Source organism: Mytilus trossulus, chromosome 4 (assembly GCF_036588685.1).
Source record: "Mytilus trossulus isolate FHL-02 chromosome 4, PNRI_Mtr1.1.1.hap1, whole genome shotgun sequence".
In the NCBI taxonomy this organism is placed as follows: domain Eukaryota; kingdom Metazoa; phylum Mollusca; class Bivalvia; order Mytilida; family Mytilidae; genus Mytilus; species Mytilus trossulus.
In genome coordinates, this window is record NC_086376.1 from 8777795 (window position 1) to 8800529 (window position 22735).

General features: G+C 30.8%; 1 protein-coding gene across 1 annotated transcript in view; it reads left to right on the forward strand.

The window, feature by feature from the left end:
* The window catches only part of LOC134714595 (myosin-11-like), a 38833-nt gene extending 17067 nt beyond the window's left edge, over positions 1-21766 (forward strand). Inside the window, exons 10-33 of the mRNA XM_063575968.1 lie at positions 274-366; positions 910-1020; positions 2845-2937; positions 4179-4250; positions 4840-4953; positions 5502-5573; positions 6854-6949; positions 7442-7525; positions 7981-8085; positions 8741-8854; positions 9369-9440; positions 10021-10116; positions 10600-10683; positions 11133-11228; positions 11621-11695; positions 12271-12354; positions 13343-13456; positions 13838-13951; positions 16555-16680; positions 17677-17718; positions 18936-18977; positions 19127-19168; positions 19623-19694; positions 21547-21766. Coding sequence (XP_063432038.1) covers positions 274-366; positions 910-1020; positions 2845-2937; positions 4179-4250; positions 4840-4953; positions 5502-5573; positions 6854-6949; positions 7442-7525; positions 7981-8085; positions 8741-8854; positions 9369-9440; positions 10021-10116; positions 10600-10683; positions 11133-11228; positions 11621-11695; positions 12271-12354; positions 13343-13456; positions 13838-13951; positions 16555-16680; positions 17677-17718; positions 18936-18977; positions 19127-19168; positions 19623-19694; positions 21547-21602 — 2069 coding nt within the window. The 3' untranslated portion in view covers positions 21603-21766. The remainder of the gene's footprint in view (positions 1-273; positions 367-909; positions 1021-2844; positions 2938-4178; positions 4251-4839; positions 4954-5501; positions 5574-6853; positions 6950-7441; positions 7526-7980; positions 8086-8740; positions 8855-9368; positions 9441-10020; positions 10117-10599; positions 10684-11132; positions 11229-11620; positions 11696-12270; positions 12355-13342; positions 13457-13837; positions 13952-16554; positions 16681-17676; positions 17719-18935; positions 18978-19126; positions 19169-19622; positions 19695-21546) is intronic.
* The last annotated feature ends 969 nt before the right edge of the window (positions 21767-22735 follow it).

Here is a 22735-nt window from a genome sequence, read left to right on the forward strand (position 1 = left end):
AAATGGGTGCACTAACAAAGCAATTAGTTATAATATCAAATTCGGGTTTTTATAAAAACTTTTCATTTCGTTTTATGAAAGTAATATAATACAGTGTATCATGATCCAATCAAATGGGCTTTCGTTTTTACCATTTTATACTAAAAATAAATTTTGTTTATGCCACTCTTTAACTGAAATATTGAAACTGGTGTTGACATTCACTCATGTTTGTTGACAACGTTTTAAAATTTGAAAACCTCCACTGACATTCATAATATTTAACCTTTTTAGATGAGAAAGAACAGCTTGTCCAATCACAACAGCAACTCACGGACGAGCTCGATGAATTTAAATCGAAGCTAGCGAAGTTAGAAAACCGAAAAGGTAATTCTAGAAAGTTATTCTCGATTTAAATATAAAAAAGAAGATGAGGTATGATTGCCAATGAAACAACTATCCACAAATGACCAAAATGACACAAACAACTATATGTACGGCCTTCAACATTGAGCAAAAATGTATAGTTAGGCTCTACTTTTTTCGAAATCACATATAGTGTTATTTGATAGATAATGCTTGCGGTAATGTGTTTCTTTATATATGTAATTGACGTTTCCAATTTACGGTATTTTGTTTTACTTACTGTGAATAGTAACCCTTACAAACAATTATCATAATACTTTTTTGCCGCCTCATTGCCTCAGCCATATTAAGCAAAACAATATTTGGATTTATTTTTAATGTTCTGAAATTATGTCTATTATTTTGCTTCCAAACTTATATGAGTTTTTAATACAAGTTTAAAATTTTTGGGGGAGTATAATAAAATATTGAGAACCCCAATTTTAATAATGACATGTTTACATAGAACTACACTCTTTTTAATTATATCAAAGTATAAAATTGATTAAAAACATTTGTTTTAAGAGCAAGTAAATATATCTACTAAAGTCATTGAAGAAACCATTAAACAACAGTATTCAGAAATTCAAAGTCACCTAGAATCAAGTGAGACACATGATTATAAAAGATTGAGTGGTAAGTAAGCATGTACATTTAAACGTTTAAACCCAATGCATATGTTTGCATCTGTTCTTAGTCTGGAATCTGATGCTCAGTAGTTGTCATTTGTTGGTGGAATTTGCATCTTTTTCTTGTTTCTCGTTTTTTATGGAATTATACCGTTGGTTTTACCGTTTGCAATGTTTTATACTAGTCATTATTTGGACCCTTTATAGTTTGTTGTTTTGTAAGCCAAAACTCCGTGTTGAAGACATTACTTTGATCTATAATGGTTTCCTTTTACAAACTGTGACTTGAACGGAGAGTTGTCTCATTGGCACTTATACCACATTCCTTATATCTTTAATTTATTGTCTATATGCTTTTTTGTGTTTTTTTCTTACATATGAAGTGGCTTTGTGCTTATACAACACGTCATTGTGTTATGGTGCTATGGTAAATGTTAGTTTCTATATGTGTTTTGCTTGTGATTGATATAGTGGCACAGTTTTGGCTGCTGACATTCAAGTGAGAGATTTAGTTAGCAATAAAACCAGGTTTAATCCACATAATTGTTACTTTAGAAAATGTCTACGCCAAGTCAGGATTATGCCAGTTGTCCGTTCGTTTGATATGTTTGAGGTTTTGATTTTGCCATTTGATTCGGGACTTTCCGTTTTGTATTTTTCTCTGAGATCAGTATATTTGTGATTTTATTTTTTATGTGTACCATTTATTTGTACATGTATAGATGTAGGCTAGATAGACGTGATAGCAACCAAACTGCATAAGTTAAAACACATTCAGTTGACATGTCATTGACAAACATGAAAATGCTGCAATATTAAGCATGGTGTAGTTTCATTACCAATGGAACAACTATCTTAAAACCAAATGAAATACGTTTTGTATCTATGGCAGATATTTGGTATGCAGTCGATCAATTGTTCAAATAATAAATAATATATTTGAAAGTATTGCAAAAAGATTTATACAAGAATTGTACAATACTTTTTCTAGTTAGTTTTTTCTTTTGTTGTGAATTGATACTAATTGTGTTTTCATATACGTTGTAACAGTAGTAAGTAAACAATGATGAACACAGAACTGTGATAGAATTAGATAATTGTCTTTTAGATTTGTAACTCTAAATTCATTGACCTTATTCGTCAGTCAGCTTGTTTAATACTACCTGCTCATAACACGTGTTACAATATACGTTCATCTTGCTAGCTGTGTTAAGTTTCTTCCTAAGAATTTGGTGTTACAGAGAGGGTACAATAACAGCAATTATTTAGCCAATCTAATTGCCAAATTTGCTCGTGCAATTCAAATAATGTTAATTCTACTAATAAATGATAGGTAATAGCTAGGTTGACGGATATTTCGACAATTTCCCCCTTCTTCCTCTGCTTTGATATTTACAAATATATCTGCAAATGATCAATGCATTATTACGACACTAAACTGTGTAATAATGTAAATGGATTAAGTTCCAAGGCTGTATATATTTTCCATGATGGCTACGTATCAAAATGCATTGCTATTTTTTTTGTGACCTAACTTGATTTTAGGATTCGATAGGAGCTTTGATATCATATTTTTTCTATATAGCATTTTTAATTTTTTATTCTAATTTGATCCATGTCATATTCCTACTACCGTCTGTGACTTGTTCGGAAAATTACCGATGAAATACATGTTTTTCTATTCAGTCTTAGTATGTCATAGGAGTAGGTTGGACCTTGAATAAACGTGAAAACAAATGAAATTTCTCACAGATACTGTGTGAAATTGAAGTCTTTTTCCTAAGATTTCAATCGTTTGCCGCTTATTTTTCGAAATATACTGTTATTTCAGATGAAAAAGATCAGCTCGAAGAACAATTGATGCAAGTTAATAGTGAACTTGACGAAATGAAAGAAAAATTGGTGGCGCTGGAAAATGTAACAGGTATATGATCACAAATATTTGAATTGTTAGAGTGCATCTATCAAACAGGCAATTGAAAAATGCATATTAATTAATAAATAATCTTCCACAATTAAAATTTATCCAATTCACCTATCAATACTGTTATAAATCGGTATTTGGTATATCACTATAACAAAAAAAGTCACATAATAATATATGTAATATTCGATATTGAGCCGAAACGAACTGATTACAAGCGAAGAATCTGAACAGTACTGAATAACAGCAGTGGATAAGTCTGGAATTTCAATGACTAGTATTTTGTTGTTATTTCTCTTATGAGCTGCTTAGTTCAGAATGAACATGTCAGATCAAAAATGATTAACTAGAAGAAATCGACAGAACAGAGATACATTAACTGCAAGTGATGTGTCTTAGCATAACTTTTACTTCAGATGATTAGTTTGAGTATTTTGTAAAAGACTGAACATGACAGATTAATTTATCGTTCAGTCTTTAAAGATACATTACAGTCAAAATTGCGTTGTCACTAGTGCATAGTTTTTATATCGACATTGATAGTGCATTGACTTGACATATCAACGATATAAGGATGATGCTTAGAAACGGTGAAATGCGAGCCGAGCTTTTTCCCCGTTTCGGGCCGAATCCTTATATCGTTGATATTTCAAGTCAATGCACTATTATTGTCTTTATACTGCAATCTCAAAATATACATTTTCAATATATAGTTGTTAATGTTGTTTTTTTATTTAAATATTGGAAAAACTTCACCCTTTTAAAAAAAGTGCTCATATTATGCAGGCGGAGAAATATACAACACAATAAAATGTACATCACCTGTTGAAAACCGCATTCGATGGTGAACGAACTTGTTTGAGAATGAACTAAACTATCAACAACAAGCATAAAACATAATGATTTACATTTGCAAATCCAAAATATTTTCTAAAAATTGCAAAAAAATAAGTTTGAGTCGTTGTATACATTTGGAACAAGAACAAGAACAGGTTGAATAGGTCGTATGAATAGTTAATTATAATTTCGGCAATTTCTATTAAAATATTCACGAGGAAAAGTGATATCAGGGTAGTGACTGTATATGACATAGAAATACACGGTCAACGCTTTTTGACTGCTCAAATAGAACGAGTACAGTATAGATAACGAAACACTCGTCATAGGGCAAAATATTTAATATGATGCATTAGATATGTGATTTAAATTGAGTCGCTTAAGATATTGTTTTCCTATTTCAGAAGAAAAAGATCAGTTGGAACAAGAACTTGACAGAATGAGAGACATAGCAGCCCAGCTGGAATCTATTAAAGGTAATGTAAAATAAAAAATACTTATTTTAAAGCTGTTCTCTGCAAAATCCAAAAGTTCGAGTCTGCATAACCTATGTCTTTGTGAAAACTTGAGAGAATAGAACTTTTACCTTATCAGGGTTTATTTTCCTCCTTAATTCGTCCATTTGACAGGAGTTACAATCGGTTTGTTGATTTTACTGTCTGGTTTTACATATCTTTGAATTGTAAATAGTATCATCTTTAAAAGTTTTGGGTAAACTAATCTCAACCGCTCATTTTTTAATCAATCTTCTTTTTTCTTGTGCTAATAAATTCATTCAGGACTTTTCTCATATAATGTATACATGTATGATTGTGTCCTTTGCCTGTTTCTGTATCAAATAGAATAGTTTCTATCATTCTTCATTTGAATTCCATTGTAATTGGGTTTTTTTTTCAAAATTACTGGGACGAATGATAGTTTTTTAATGTATTGAGTCAAAATCATTTAAAAAAGAATCATCGAAAAGTCAGATGTTTTATTTGTCATGTTTAGCGACGACATATGGTAAAATGAAACACAACAACGCTTGAATTCAATTTAATTTATTCTTTACATCTAATACAGAGGAAAACGAAAGGTACCGGGAACAATATCAACAGATTAATGACCAGTTGAGGACCACTGAACAACAATTGGAACAATCATGTCAAGAATGCGAAGGACTGTCTGCTGATCTTGGTGAGTAAACATTTGGTGAATAGATATGCCATTTCCTACAAATATAAGAGGGACGAAAGATACCAGAGGGACAGTCAATTTCATAGATTGAAAATAAACTACCAACGCCATGGCTTTAGATTAAAAGATAAACAGACAAATAACAGTACAGAAGACAAAACCATTGACAACATAGACAACTAAAGACTATGCAATACGAACCTCACTAAAATCAACATCTCTTTTGCAAATTTTCTTTTATAGGAAAAAAATTAAAATATTAAAAATAAAGTTAAAAGAAGTTCTTTATCATTTTACGCATATATTCTTCTTTTTAAAGATCTTCAGATTTGTTACTATTTTGAAAACTTCTAATGATACTTAAGATTAAGATTCGGATGAATTTTTATGTTTGAATTATAAATCTTCGTTTTATGTTCATAACGCTTTATTAATGTATACTTAGTGGGTAATTAAAAAAACAGGAAGCAGTCTCATCAGAAATATGAAAATGTTCTAATAATCATTAAAATCATGCTTGATAAATGGAATGAATGTTTTTATTTCAGTTAGGAAAAGTGAAAAAGAAGACCACTACCGATATATAGAGACAATGGTTGTTACATTAGGAAGAGAAAAGGGTACTGACACATCACATTAAATCCTTATAAAGTTTGTCATTTTTATCTATTGAGTTTCAATTTGTGTATTTCTTCATGACCAACCCCTTTAATTTCTTTATCCAAGTCACATAGTAATACACTCGAAGATTAGCAACGCTTTTACTGTGTTAAAATGCAACCATATCCAGTCCACTAGCTCTTATTTATTTTCTAAAATGGTTTATGCACATTTAAATTTCTGGTGCTTTTGTCATCTTATGTTTTGCTAAGCTATGTCCTTTTCTTGAGCGCATTTCAGTTTTATCTTCTTTTGATATTTTTACTTATGGATACTTGCTATATTAATTGGTTTCAATCTTAAACACTAGATAAAATATGTTTGTCTGTTATATGGAATCTAGTCAATGGTGCGGTTTTTTTATTTACCGAATTTAGTCTTTGCTGATTCGAGCTATTTAAGGTGGTACCTAACACAACAGGGAGATAACTCTGTAAAGTCAGCTAAACGTTTGAATTACGTTGTGTTGTAAAAGGAATATTAAGCTTCTTAATAATCAAAATTGGTGTTTGTCAAACTGCTATATAATCAGTGTAATTTTTTTGACAAAACGGTTGGTTCAAATTTTTGGAAATTTTTATATTTTTGTTATAGGGAATATTAAGTTGGTACCCTTCACTTTCACTAAAATTAATTTGGCTCGTTTAATTTTCATGAATTTTTTACAATGTATTTACTTTGACCCTTTAACAAAAATATAAAAATTTTAAAAATTTTGAACCAACCGTTTTGTCAAAAATATTACACTGGTTATATAGCAGTTTGACAAATACCAATTTTGAACATTGAGAAGCTTAACATTCCCTTTACAACACAACATAATTAAAACATTTAGCTGACTTTACAGAGTTATCTCCCTGTAGTGTAAGGTACCACCTTAATCGAGCCAAATTAATTTTAGAAAAGTGTTTGGTACCACCTTCAAGCTCGCTTGATTTCAAGTCATCTATGTTTGTTAAAGAGAACATGCATCTCTTGGTGTTATTTTGTTTGAGGCAACGGTCAGCTGTCTCATTTACGTTCACCACATAACTCATTTCATTATAAACATCCTGTCTATTAAATATCGAAAAAGACTCCTTGTTCACAAACAGGTAATGGACAATTTGGTAAGCGGACGAAATGACCAATGGATATATTGATAAGAATTTATAGGAGAATCTTTTTTTACTAAATTTGATGACATAATTGTAGACAGTTTACGATTATAATGAAATTTATTCAATATCTTTTGATTTAGAAAATCACCTCAAAGAGATACAAGAACTAAGGAATAAAGTCGATTTAGTAGAAGAGGTTTTAATCAGTTTGAAAGAAGAAAGGAAAATGAAAGATGGTAAATCATATCAAACAGATATTAAAATTATGTATCATTTCTGAATTATTTCGTCGGATTGATTTATTTAACGTTTAAGATTTGTGTTAGATACAAGTGTAATATCTCTTATAGATTTTCTTTGGAAAATATGTTTAAAACAAAATTATATCACTTAAATGTTATTATGAAAATAAGGACATGTGGTATGATTTATATGAGACAACTTTCAACCAAAATTCAAATAAAGTGAACGCAAGTTATTATGGGCAACCGTAGGACCTTCAACAATGATAAAAATCAATACTGTATTGTCAGCTTTAAAAGGCCATGATATGAAAATACGAAAACCTGAAACACATGAGACGAATAGAAAACAACAATGATATACCTGCCAGGCATTTATGTAGAAAATGATGGACAAAACATTATTTAATAGTTACTATCAATTTGTATTGTTCAATTGTTCCGATCCGTAAAGTGACTTGATGAAATAAAACATTCTTATTTTAGAAACAATCAAACAGCTAAGAGCTGATGTGCAGATCAAGGATGAAAACAGCCTCCAGATCAAAAGACAATATGAAGCTGGTATTGGTAAATATTTTAGGTCTATGTTACATCTAAGCCATATTCCACTAATGGCTATATGAAAGTTTCAGTTAACCAGGCAGTCATCCACTTCTTTCAAATACAAAAATGCTGATGATTTTTAACGATGGTTTATATTGAGGATATTTCTTTTTTTTCTGCAAGAAAGGTCCGGTGTTTATTCTATATTTTATAAAGCTTAATTTTGTTTAGAATTATTCCATTTTCCGACAAACAAAAGTTAAACGTCAAAAATCACTTCAATATCAAATTTACATAACTGACGGATGATGTCCTAACCAATAATACCAAATCTCACTCTTGATCATATTATCGTTGTGAGTTTGATATTTGTATCGTTATTCGTCCAAAAGTTGTTTTGTAAGATGTTTTAAACAGCGTTATTCGTCCAATAGTTATTTTGTTGGATGTTTTAAACAGCATATACTCTTTTGTTTTAGAACAACTTCAAACTATTGGACAGTTACGAGATTCAGAGATAGAAAATCAGAAAAGAGAAATTGCCAGAATGAAAGACATATCAGCCCAACTAGAATCTATGAAGGGTAAAGTGAAATAAAAATATTTATTTTTTAAGCTTTTCTCCGCTAAGTCCAAAACTCCGAGTTTGCATAACCAATGTGATTGTGGAAACTTAAGAGGATAGAAGCTTCTTATTGTCCCGTACCTAATTCTTGCATGGACTAGATATAGAACTTTAATCGAATCAAGGTTTCGTTTCTACTAAATTCGTTCATTATTACAAGCTATAAAATAGCATTGTTGCTTTAACTGTCTGTATATACAGATCAAGCGATCTTTGAATTGTTAAAATAGTAACATCATTAAAAGTTTTGGGTAGATTTATCTCAACTGCTCTTTTTTAAACCAATGTCCTTTGTTTTCCTGTATGATATTTTTTTTTATAACATTTCTTATATAATGTATACGTGTATGACTGTGTACTTTGCCTATTTCTGTATCAAATAAAATTGTTTATATGTTTCTTCAGTACAATTCCATTGTTATTTTTTACTGAGACAAATTTGTTAATGGTAGTCTTTTAATGTATTTGGTCAAAATCAATTTGAAAAGAATCACCGAAAAATCAGATGTTTAATTTGCCATGTTAAGCAACGACATATGGTAAACAGAAACACAACAATGTTTGAAATACATGTATATTCATTTTTATAATTTTATTGCTTACATCTAATACAGAGGAAAACGAAAGGTACCGGGAACAATATCAACAGATTAATGACCAGTTGAGGACCACCGAACAACAACTAGAACAATCATGTCAAGAATGCGAAGGACTGTCTGCAGATCTAGGTGAGTAAAGTAAATATATCATGAATAGATATGCCATTTCCTACAAGTACAATATACCTTTGGAAAATCTTTACATTTTTTTTTATACGCATTTTTTAAAAATAAATTTAAAGGTAGTCATACATCATTTTTCGCATATATTTTTCTAATTCAAGATCATGATATTCTCATACCTTTAGTTTTGTTTTAAATCAAAGATGATATTTTTTAAATGTCTAATGATACTTAACAATTAAGATTCTGTTGATTTGAATGTTTAAATGTTAAATCTAGTATCATCTTCAGAAAACATATATATAGTTTACATACTTTCCAAAATCAAGTTTCGCAAAAGTAATGTATTTAGTTTTTCTATTAGTTTCTATTTTCTACTACATGCTTAGTTAATGTATACTTAGTGGATAATTTAAATAACTAGGCAGCAGACTCATCAAAAATCAGAAAATGTTCTACGTTATAATAGTCATAAGAATCATGCTTGATTAGTGGAATTAATGTTTTTTTTTTATTTCAGTTAGGAAAACTGAAAAAGAAGACCACTACCGATATATAGAGACAATGGTTGTCACATTAGGAAGAGAAAAGGGTACTGACACTTCACATCAAAGCCTTATAAAGTTTGTCATTTCAATCTATTGAATTATTTCTTCATAAACAACCTCTTTAATATCTATATCATAGTCATAAAGAAATACACTTGCCAGATGAACAACGATTTGACTGTGTTAAAACGTAACCACATCCAGTCTAGCTTTTATTTATTTTCTAAATATGGTCAATGCACATTTAAATTTCTGGTGCTTTTGTCATCTTGTTAAACGTTTTTGCTAAGCTATGTCCTGTTCCTGAGCTTATTTCAGTTTTATCTTCTTTTGATATTTATACTTATGGATACTCAACATAGTTAGTGGTTTCGATGTCAAAATCTAGGTATAATCTGTTACTAAAACCACATAACTTATTACATTATAAATATCATGTCTACTCAATAACGAAAAATACACCTTGTTCACAAAAAAGTGAGGTTCAATTTGTTCAGCGCATGAATTGACCAATGGATATATTGATAAGGAATTATAGGAGAAATAAAGGTTTACTTGATTTGATGACATAATTGTAGACAGTTTACGATTATAATGAAATTTATTCAATATCTTTTGATTTAGAAAATCACCTCAAAGAGATACAAGAACTAAGGAATAAAGTCGATTTAGTAGAAGAGGTTTTAATCAGTTTGAAAGAAGAAAGGAAAATGAAAGATGGTAAATCATATCAAACAGATATTAAAATTATGATTCATTTCGTCGGATTGAATTGTCTAACATTTAAGATTTGTGTTAGACACAAGTGTGTTATCTCTTATAGATTTTCTTTGAAAAATATGATTGAAAAAATTATTTATATTAATTAAATGGTTATATGAAAATAAGGACATGTGGTATGATTTATATGAGACAACTTTCAACCGAAATTCAAATGAAGTAAAAGCAAGTTATTATGGGCAACAGTAGGACCTTCAACAATGATAAAAATCCATACTGTATGGTCAGCTTTAAAAGGCCATGATATGAAAATACGAAAAACTGAAACACATGAGACGAATAATAAACAACAATCATATACCTGACAGGCATTTATGTAGAATCTGCTGGATAAAACAAGATTTAATAGCTACTATCAATGTGTTTTGTTCAATTGTTCCGATCCGTAAAGTGACTTGATGAAATAAAACATTCTTATTTTAGAAACAATCAAACAGCTAAGAGCTGATGTGCAGATCAAGGAGGAAAACAGCCTTCAGATCAAAAGACAATATACAGCTGGTATTGGTAAATATTTTAGGTCTATGTTACATTAAAGCCATATTCCAGTAATGGCTATTTGAAAGTTTGAGTTTACCAGGCAATCATCCACTTCTTTCAAAAACAAAAATGTTGGCGATTTTTAACGATGGGTTATATCGAGGATATTTCAGTAATAGACCTATTTCTAATCTATTTATATACTTGTTTATTCTGCAAGAAAGGTCCGGTGTTTATTCTATATTTTTGAAAGCATACATTAATTTAGAATTATCTTCCATCTTCCGACATACGTAAGTTTAACGTTAAAAACTACTTCATTATTATATATATATAATTGACGGATGATGTCCTCGCCAATAATACCAAATCTCACTCTTGATCATATTATCGTTGTGAGTTTGATATTTTTATCGTTATTCGTCAAAGAGTTATTTTGTAAGTTGTTTTAAACAGCATTTATTATTTTGTTTTAGAACAACTTCAAACTATGGGACAGTTACGAGATTCAGAGATAGAAAATCAGAAAAGAGAAATAGCCAGAATAAGCTCACTAAAGCAACAGTTGGAAGGTAATGCTCGTGAAAAAAAATCTTTACCAGTTTTATCACGTCTTTTTGCTTTTAACAGCGGAATGGAAGATTTTTTTTTGTATATCTTTAGAACTGATTTAGGTCATGAGTACTGTGTGTGTGTTTGTCTGTCTGTCAATTTGTTTGTATGTATGGTGTGTGTGCCAAAATTTCTTCTAAACTTTTCGGATTTTAAAAAATGGCTAAAAAGTTTGGTGAGAGCCGATTCATAATATAAAAAAAGGTATACCAATGCAAATAAGGGCAACATTTTAAAGATTTTATGGGGCTGTTATTATTGAAGTTGATCCAACATCTTTGATCATCTAAACAGTTGCATTTCATATTTAAGCCAGTAAATATATTGAAGACTTTTTTTATATTATCTCTAGGTAATATTATCAAGACAAGTTTAGAATTACAGACAAGACAGAGTGATTTACAACGGGAACAACTGGAACATAATCGTTAGTATCTTTAAATACATATGAGGCTTTGAACGGGGTTTTGGGGTCATTGGTTGGAAGTTTGGTCATTTTGAGGTGTTTTTTTAACGGAATAGAGAAAAATGACAAAAAAGTGTAGAATGATAAATAACAGAGAAATATTGGCAAAAATAAATTAAAAATGGAGACTTATGATACGTTGAACTATGATGATTATTAAAATAAATAATGAAATTTTGTCTAAACAGAAAAGAATAAAGAAATAGATAGATAAATAAAAAAAGACCCTCATATATTGTCTCAGGACGTACATAAAAGTGTACAGGCATATATTTCTTTGTCTGTATGACTATCTTTAAATTTGACACATTTTCCGATTATATATTTTTTTATATTCGTCGATTGTGTAAAAGTTACATGAGCTAGTGAACAATTTAGAACACCTTGGAATGCAAATAGTTTTAATACATTAGGTTTCAATATCAATCTCTTAACAGAAAAATATTAGTTAAAAGAATTATACTTAATTTGTCATAAAACTAAGCAAGTATGGCTTAATATGAATGGGTGCTTGAATTATTTAAAAATCTTTTTAGAGACAAGAAATACTCTAACTCAGTGTATGGAGAAAATGAATTCACAAGTACAGTCAAAGGACAAAGAGATCGAAATTATGCAAGGTATAAATTACTCACCATCACATTAATTGTATAGAATTATAATGAACATTTTAATACAGCAGATTATTTCACATAATTCAAGCCATTGTGTACTTAACATCATAATTAGAACAGTCAAATTTTTCAGGTTTTTATACTTCTTTACATTCTTTTCAAACTTTGATTTTAAGTAATCAAAAAAGTAAAATAGCATAAAGTACTATTAAAGTGTGTGTCATGAATGAACTATACCGGATTTGAAAAATGCAGAAAGTTTGTTGAGCTAAATATATAAGACGCATACTAAGCTTTCATGCAGAAAAAAAAAGACATACAACAAAAGCAAAACGAAACGCGGAATATAAATATTTGAAATGTGGACATTTAATCCTACTCAATTAAGATTGTAGTGGAATCCACCTACCTGCCTGGTGCGGTATTTGATTACACTGCATCAGTGTTTACAGGCTTGTGATGCAGTATTTAAACAACTTACACCACTTGACCACAAACCTCCCAATAAATAATAATTAGTTTAGCTTCATCACTTCAAACACTTGACGTAAAGTTATCTAGAAATATAAACAGATTGTGACTCTACGTTCAAATGCCGTATCATGACGAGTTTGGATGTAAAGCACAAATTGAACATTTCATATTAGTGATATATACTTTTTTTCTACATTAAACTTTCATATAGTGGATCATATCATAGGACAGGGTCATTTCTTGTGTTATAAACTAACTTGAAACATCCCGGCAAGAGTGCTGCTGCTATGAATTACCTTGTTAAGAGCTTCTCTGTTCTGAATAGAGATCTTGCCGTCTCCGAAATAACTGTAGATATATTTGTAAAGTTGATTTTGAAAGAGCGTTTCAAACAGAGCATATAATGTTTTATTTTCATTATGGCTGTTAACTAGTAAAAATATTATATTTTACACAAAGGTTGTTACTTTTTGGTGACTATGCATCGAAGCAAGTTAAAATATAAATCATTTATTTACAGAAGAGGTAAATAAAGTAAGAATAGAAAGCCGGGAACTTCAGTTAAAATATCGGGATCTTCCCCAGAAGGAAGCCCACTTTAAGGTTATTGAGAATTCGAACCAGTATCTCATGGGTAAGCTTCAATTAATTATCTTATTTGTCATTATATTTTTGTTTTCCAAAGTTAAATTCCTATTTCGGTCAATGGGTTTTTAATGTAAAAATTATCACAACAAGATGCATGATACCTCTCTGCAGCTGATTCTTTAGATATCGGAAGATGTAGAATGAGTTCCAATGACATAACTCTTCGTCTAATTCATTTAGCGGCTTATTGCCTTTGTTGAATTAAGAATTGCTTAGATTTGCTTAAATTATGCAGAATCGTTATAGGGCTTTCAAACTAAACTTTCCGAAACTATTTACTTATCTTATAATCATTATGTATTGATAACTATTCATGATATTCTTGAAAACTGCAATAGATATTTTCATTGATACTTTATTATTTCAGACGAAAATGCGCAACTTCAAGAAAGAATCAGGTCTTTTGGTCCCTTTGAAAGTACATTACATTATATACGAGAGGAAAATTCACGGCTGTCATGGGAAGTTCAAAGATATCAAGGTAAGAATCATCTTAACTATAAATATGAAAGAAATTACTTCTTTGCAATTTCAACGTTTGAGTGCAATGGAATCAATTGGTAAATTCAGAGAGGAACAAACTGCGTTTTCAATTCCTCAATGAATAGTTGGCATTTGATGATAGTTATCAATGGTACACGGATTAATTATAATTTAGTATGCAAGACGTGCGCTTCGTCTACATAAGACTCATCAGTGACGCTCGTATCAAAATATTCATAAAGCCAAACAACTTCAAACTTGAAGAGCATTGAGGATCAAAAATTCCCTCAAAATGTGCCAAATACGGCTAAGGTAATCTATGCGTGGGATTCCTGTCAACACCGAATTATTGACTACTGGGCTGGTGATACCCTCGGGGACGAAACGTCCACCAGCAGTGACATCGACCCATATGTGTAAATAGTAATCAAAAGTATTAGGCATTATAAATTAGTACGCAAGACGCGCGTTTCGTCTGATTTTGTGTTTTTAAGTTGGAAGCGCTGCTGTTGAAGCTACATCTAGAAAACTTTAGACTCATTTATATGTATTGTTTGTATCTTATTTGTAAGCTCTATTGTAAGCTAAATTCAAGTTAAATACACATTACAGTTTAACATGCGTTTTATGATCTTCTTAACTGCAATTTGCAATTTCTTTATGGCATTTAGAAATTATCAGGTTGACGCTACTTGTATTATCATTAATCTAACGATCAGATACTATTTAGAATAAAAACATTAATTTATTAAGTCAGCTTCCAATTCCTATACCTTTTCAAAACTTACTGGCTATCACCTTAAGTAAATGTTTCATAAATGATCGGAATCTATTAAACGGTGAAATGACATTTACTGTCTACATCTAAACTACATAATCTATATCTATACTACTAAATGAGAAGACCTCATTTTGTGTGTCGCTTCCTTCTTTCCAAAATAAATAAATCATCATGCCTATATATCCTATAGGTACATGACATAGTCGCATTTGTCATCCATTAATATGATTATTCAGATTGAGTTATCTTGGGAGAAAAACGAGTAAAAAGGCGTCCGGATATTATTCCGAAATTGGGCGAATTTTTAAGTCAGATTAGACTTCCGGTTTGCGTTTTCTTTATACTTTGAACATACAAATACTACGAATAAAGAGTATTTTCTATCTGATATCATTTCCAAGTTAACTATCCACGGCGGTTACAGTGTTTAATAATTGAGAGAGTCTGTAGAATATATCTAATATATCCATGATCGCTGGTCCGTTGATCGATTAGTAAAGTGCGAATTAAAAGTAAAAAACAAATACACTTTATTTATAGTAATTACTGTACATACTATACAGATAAGCGCTAAAATTATCCATGTCTTATTAGAATTAAAAGAAACCAAAGGGGATTTGTTTGGGAAAAAAGGAGGAGCCGTGTTAGAAAAAACAATTGTCATGTCCCAAAGTACCTATGACTTTTGATACCTTTTCTGAAATTCATTAAATCTTTTACAAATATAATATGGATTTCAGTGGTATGTCTGCCAAAGAGACAGCTCCCCACAAGAGACAAAAATGTCACAGAAATTAAGATCTATAGGTCACCGTATGGCCTTCAACAATGAACAAAGTCCATACCCCATAGTCAGCTATAAAAGGCCCGGAAATGACAATGTTCAACAAATCAAACGAGAAAACTAACGGCCTTATCTATGTTAAAAATACGAACGAAAAACAAATATGCAATTTATAGTTATGAATAATAAACTCATCATAGATACCAAGACTAAATTTAGTATATACGCCAGACGCGCGTTTCGTCTGCTAAAGACTCATCAGTGACGCTCGAATCCAAAAAAGTTTAAAATGCCAAATAAAGTACGAAGTTGAAGAGCATTCAGAACAAAAATTCCAAAAACGTTTTGCCAAATACAGCTAAGTTAAGCTATGACTGAGGTAGAAAAGACTTAGTATTTCAAACAATTCAAAAATTTGTGAATGAATGCACATAATATGCATTTAAGCGCTAATATTATCCATGTGTTATCAAAATTAATAGAAAATAAAAAAGGGGGAATTTTGGGGGAAAAAGATGAGCCGGGCTAGAAAATAACTGTCCAATCCCAAGGTACCTTTGACATTTGATTCCTTTTCTATAATTCTCGTCAATAAATCTCTTACAAAATTTCAGCTATAAAAGGTCCCGAAATGACAGTGTAAAACAATTCAAAAGAGAAAACTAACGGCCTTATTTATGTTCAAAACATAAACAAAAAACAAATATGTAACACGAAACAAATGGCAACCACTATTTACAGGATCCTGACTTGCATGTTTATAATATACTAAATATAATAGAAAACAACCAAAAATGGGAATTTTTTAAATAAAGAAGAAGGAATAAAAAAGATATTTTCCTGTCCCCAAATACCTATTCCTTAAATTCTCAAGTCATTAAATCTTCCTACAACACTTTACATACTTTCAACCACGCTCTTAATGCCCGCGATTTCGCGGGTGTGTTCTAGTTATGATTAATAGATACATCTCAAAGATTCAGTATGTTCAACATATAAATAAGGGAATAATGTTTTGTATTTTCTTACCTAACAGAAAGAATTTCTTTCATGGAGCAAAAGTATCGAGACCAGACGTGCAGTATCCAACAGCTTACTGAAGAGGTTCAGGTTTTCAGGGGGCACCGAATAGAACTTAAACGTCAGTTGCATCAAAAGACTGGTAAGCAGACATTTTATATGAATAAAGAGATATGTGCCGTATACTTACACGAGAGAGTAACACACTAATATAACATTAGCGAAATACAGCTGATAAAAGAGTTCAGAATACTTTATTTTAACATATTGAATATACTTTAATAAACAATAGATTTATTTTTATGTCCACAATATACGATCACAAGCGATTTTTGTTTTGAAGGTATACATATTCAATGTCATACGCAACTGTTTTTTTCAAATAAATGCCCAAGCTTTTTGTTGAAAACACTTCAGAATCTCTAAATACAATGATGTTTACAATGAAGTCATGTTTGTAAAGTCTGCTAATCGAATAAGCAGGTCTTATGCTATCATATTATGTTTCTTTCATTTCGCTTAGGATACATGTAAATTTAGAACACTCCTTATATGTTGTGTGTATGTGTGTTTTAATATTTTGTAAATGAACTCGGTGTTTTTGTATTCTGTCCATCTGATGTGTTTGGCCTTTTCAACTGGTTTTTATAGATTTAAACATAAATCAGAACGTTAGTTTTTTCGTGTGAATACTTTAACATTGGTCTTCTCTGGACCTTTTACAGCTGACTAGGCGGTATGTGGTTTGCTCATTGTTAAAGGACGCACGGTGTCCTCAAGCTATTAATTTCTGCGTCATTTTTGTCTCTTGTGGAGAGTTGTTTCATATACAATCATACATCATCTTCTTTTTTAAATCATTAAGAGGGCTATGGGTTGGGTTAAACGCTGAACGGTTATTTTTTTTGAATGGTGTATAGATCATACTTTGTGATTCAATCGCAAATACAAACATTTTTTTAAAGATATCCTCCTCTCCTTCCTATTTTGTTTTTTAAAAGGGATAAAAGATATTCGACCGTCCAGCCGATCACAGGAGAAGAAACTCATTTTATAACTAAAATTTATTCTAAATATATGGGAAACAGTGTGTTTAAATTTGTTCATCATTATCTATCCATTTGCATCCCTCTTTTAGATGAAGCTGAAGCAGTGAGCCGTCGACTTAAAGAGACATTGGGTAAGCTTTTCACCTGAAATTTTGTAAAAATATTATTCCGAAAAAACAATTTATTCTCTAAAACTTCATCACAGAAGGAAAATGAGATTTTTTGGTCAATTTCAGTAGGAAAATAGTTATACCAGGATTTAGCCTCAAAGGAAAACCAAATGATTTTACATTTTCAATGCACTTAAACAGTCACCAGTAGCGATAATTAAGTATGCGTATCACGAGTTTCGAAATAATTTTCATCACGTTTGTCAATAACATGATTTCTAAATACTTAAAATGAGTAATAAACTATAAACTACATTTATTCGTTGGAAAATCAAAAAATGCGCAGAAATGGTAACAAAAAGCAATGCCAAAACAATTTTGCGAAACTGAATTATTATTTGATGGATATTTTGATCGCCAACGAAAATATTACATCTTTGTTTCGAATGTGACCTACTTAATAAGATGTATCCCAAGTGGTTTTTTTCTTACATTAGCTATAAGGCGTGTGTCACATGTGGATCAGAATCCAACTACTCTACCGAAACACCTGAGATCAACCCTGGTTTTTTGGTTTGTTCATGTTCCTCAGTCTTCTTTTTGGTAGTTTTTTATTTTTTGTCATTGCATTAGGAGTTAGAATATCACTCTCTTTGTTTCTTTCGACTGTTTTTACTGAGGCATGAATTTGCATCCTGTGATATTATTTATTTATCCAACACCTTAAGATATATCTTTACGATTCTAGCTTAAATGAACAGGAACGCGTGTCACAAATCTGACACATTCAACACACCACGTCAACCAATCTATACCCTTTTACCTAAATGCTGCATGTTCAAGGGAAAAGTTGCAAATAAAATGCTTATATGTCTTTGGTTCGAAAAAGACAATAACGGGATGTATAAGTACAGAGCCACGCTGTATATTACAAAGAAACATAAATAGTCATATAGACAAAGCATATTAGCAGACTTGAAAGATAAAGGTTAAAATTTTTATCATTAAACAATCATTGGATGTATTATAAGTACAGAGCCTCATCAGTGTAACAAAGAAACATTAAAAGGCTTAAAGACAAAGCATATGAGAAAAAATGAAAGACAAGAATACAAAAATTAAAAAGTAATATCACAATAACGGGATGTACAAGTACAGAGCCAAGTCATATGGATACCAATAAAAACAGACTAAACAATTAAAGTAATATTACAATTGTTTTCCATTGTATATTTCAGAAAAGAAAGAAAATTTAGAAAAAGAATTATCAGATACACTAGGTATGTATTACAAATGTACTGTATAGTATTATGAAAACATAATTTAGTACATTAAAAAAAGAGTTATTGATGAAGTTTACTTTAGGTTACTTTAGGTTACTTTAAACAATTAAAGTAATATGACAATTGTTTTCCATTGTATATTTCAGAAAAGAAAGAAAATTTAGAAAAAGAATTATCAGATACACTAGGTATGTATTACAAATGTACTGTATAGTATTATGAAAACATAATTTAGTACATTAAAAAAAGAGTTATTGATGAAGTTTACATACTATCTGAGCAGTTATTTATGTTTGAAGTTGCTTCTTGTTAGCCTAACGTATCATGATAAATATTCAAAATCTTTTAATAAAGTGTTTAACACATCAATTCACAAAATTACAATGTTTGTACAAAAAAGTTAGGGGAATTTTGTTATCCATAGACAATTAAAGAAATTAGTTCCATACAAAACTACTATTTACCGACGAACCATTGGAAGAGGTTTGTACATTACTCCAAAGTGTGTGTTACTTTTTTCATACATGCTCATTCTAGATAGCGTTTTATCTTTATGAAACGCAATCATTTGCCTTATTTATATACAGTTGATTTAAAAAACTAAAGAAGTCCTTAACCGACATAAATGTATTTGTTTTGCAGGTGAAAATTCTACTTATCCTGAATCTCAGAATTTTGATGATTCTCATGGAACAGAAGTGCATAGTTTTCAAGGTAAGAACATGTTCTGATGTCAGAGTAAAAAGACTTAAAATAAGGTACGTCATACGCAGGTTTCGTGTACATAAATCATATCAGTGGCGCAATAACCAAAACATTATGATGGCGAAATGAAATTCGAAATTGAAAAGCATTTATATGCAAAAAATCATTCATAGATACATGTTTAATTCCGACTACGAATAAAACAAACTATGTATCTGGGTGTTTTGAATAATTCATTATTTCATACCAGTAAATTTACCAACAGAGAAGTGCTGACTACTTTGTTGATGCTATCCTCGGGGATGAAACCTCCCTCGGAAGCTGCATCGAATCAGTGGTTGTAAAAACTTATTTTGAAGATACCAGTTCACATTTCGGAATGCCATTTGTGCGTTTCGTTAACATAAAAATCATTGGTGCCCTTCTTATACCCCAAGTTGGAAGGTAAAAACTAATACGAATGAGAAGATAATAGTAAACCGAAATTTCTGCAAATTATCTAAATGGTGCAAGCTTAGTACATATACCTGAAACTTTTAGTGCAAAACAAATGAAACTGAATTTTAAGAATCAAGTAAATTTCATCATGAGTAGATTCAAGAGTTTACATATATAACATATATTTTTAGTCACTTTAACAGTTTAACAAAAAGCGCCTGCTTTTTTGATAACACACTTGAGAATTACCATAATCAATGGTCTCATCTTGTTGTATGTTAACATAGTATTGACTGCTAGATCCCAATTACTGTCACATTTATTTCTGTATTGGTTTCTCCATACATTTTCTCTTTATAACAGAAATATAAACATCTTTCATATAAGTGGGAGGTTTAGCTCGCTTATAAAACAGGTTCAACACACCATTTTCTTTGTAAATTTACTGTACGAAGTAAGTAATATGGCCGTTGTTTTATGCTTGTTTCGTCGATTGACTACGTTTGATTTTGTCAGGGTTTTTTAAATGCATATCCAAGAATTGTTCTAGCCATTGATTCATAAGAAGCTTATGATCTTCTTATAGGTATAGGTAATATTTTGAAGGCCTATTCGCTTTTAACACTGTGGACTTCGAATAAAAAATTACAGCGATATAGTCTAGTTCGCAGCGCTTAATATCTTGAATTACATTTTGAAATTGACAATGAGGTTGGGTTGAGAACTTTTTTTTGACAAAACATAAGACTTTTTTCATTTTTCTTGTTGAAATTTTTTTGTCGCAATTATATAACAGCACATACAAACTAAAGTAAAAAGATATAAGTCTTACTTCATACGTAGATATATGGAGATGTGGTATAAAGGCAAATGAGGCAACTTATCATCCAAGTCTTAACTAGTAAGAAGTAAACCATTATAGGTTCCAACGAACAGCAAGCTATAGTTGGTCTCAAAAAATACTAGTTTTTAAACCTTTCAAAAAGGAAATCGATAGGTCTAATATGAAAAACGAAAAACACATATGAATAAAATTGAGAATGGAAATGGGGAATGTGTCAAAGAGACAACAACCCGACCAAATAAAAAACAACAGCAGAAGGTCACCAACAGGTCTTCAATGTAGCGAGAAATTCCCGCACCCGGAGGCGTCCTTCAGCTGGCCCCTAAACAAATATATACTAGTTCAGTGATAATGAACGCCATACTACATCAGCAAACGACAGCCCCTGTACAACAGGTTCCTGATTTAGGACAGGTGCAAACAAACGCAGCGGGTTCAAATGTTGTGATAGGCACCAACATCCACCCTGACTTGAAGTAGTGGTGTAACATTACAATATTAAAAATACAATTTTTTTTATTGTCATGCCGTATTTCAATGCGTAATAATTATTCAAATTTTTTTTAACATCTTTTCCAGGTCAGCGTAATAGCAGAGGCAGAATAATAAAAAGAACAGATATCCAAAATGTGTAGTCTTTTTTTAAAGTAGTATGAACTTTGATTTATACTTCTTGAATCGAATCAGCATTTACTATTTTTCTTTTCTTATATTTAAAAGCATTTTATCATATATGTGTGTGTAAAATTAATATAGCTTTGCTTGATAAAATATCAATAAAATAAAATTACACAAATGTTTTCATATTTTTGGTTTATTCGTATTTCATATGTAAATCACACTAATATGTTTGTTTTCTTGTTGGATTTAGGCTTTCGCATCTGGCGTGAAAGAAATCATTTTGATTCCATACATCTGTGTAATTGTAACAATCGAATACCTCTTCCTTAAACCTTTAAACGGACGGCCTTTAATTTTCTGAAGAGCAGGATGATTTTTAAATGAATATCCTGGCCCGGTTAGTGCTATAGAATGACGAGAAAAAATAAGTATGCGTAGGATAAGATTAAAATGAATAGTCAGTCGGCACGAAAAAATCCTACTTAGAACTTTTATATTATCTAACGTGCAACCTGCATTAATAAGAATTACATGAAGAAGGTCGTTAGTTTTACATTGTCATTTCGGGGCCTTTTATAGCTGACTTTGCTCATTGTTGAAGGTCGTACGGTGACCTGTAGTTGTTATTGTTTGTAACGTTGTTGTCTCTTGTGGAGAGTTGTCTCACTGGCAATCATACCACATCTTCTTTTTTATATTAAGTAGTTTTTGGAAAAGTCTACCAGTCAAAAGTGGCCAGATTATAAAATTGAGTAGGGCTGGCAAACATTCCTTTTCTAGTGGACTATCTGAAGAGCATTCCTAAATACTAAGTTGTTTGTTTCAAATGCTTTGTGGGCACGAAAAGATAACAGTGAGTGTCAAGTGACGATGGCAATAGTTTACATACATTGTACATCTATTGTGATTTAAAAAGACAGGATAGGATTTGTAAAATATGTATTTGATTTTTTTCTGCTATTTGATCGGATTTTTTTCTCTTTGGCACATTTCCCTAATTTTTATATATAATTAGGTTACGTTGTATATTGTTGTTGTAAAGAGTCTTCTGTTGATTTTGTCGTACTTTGTTTTCTCTAGTTAATTTTCAACGTTAGTGTTGCAACAATTCCAGCGGAGATTATATCATGCATCCCAATATTTCAAG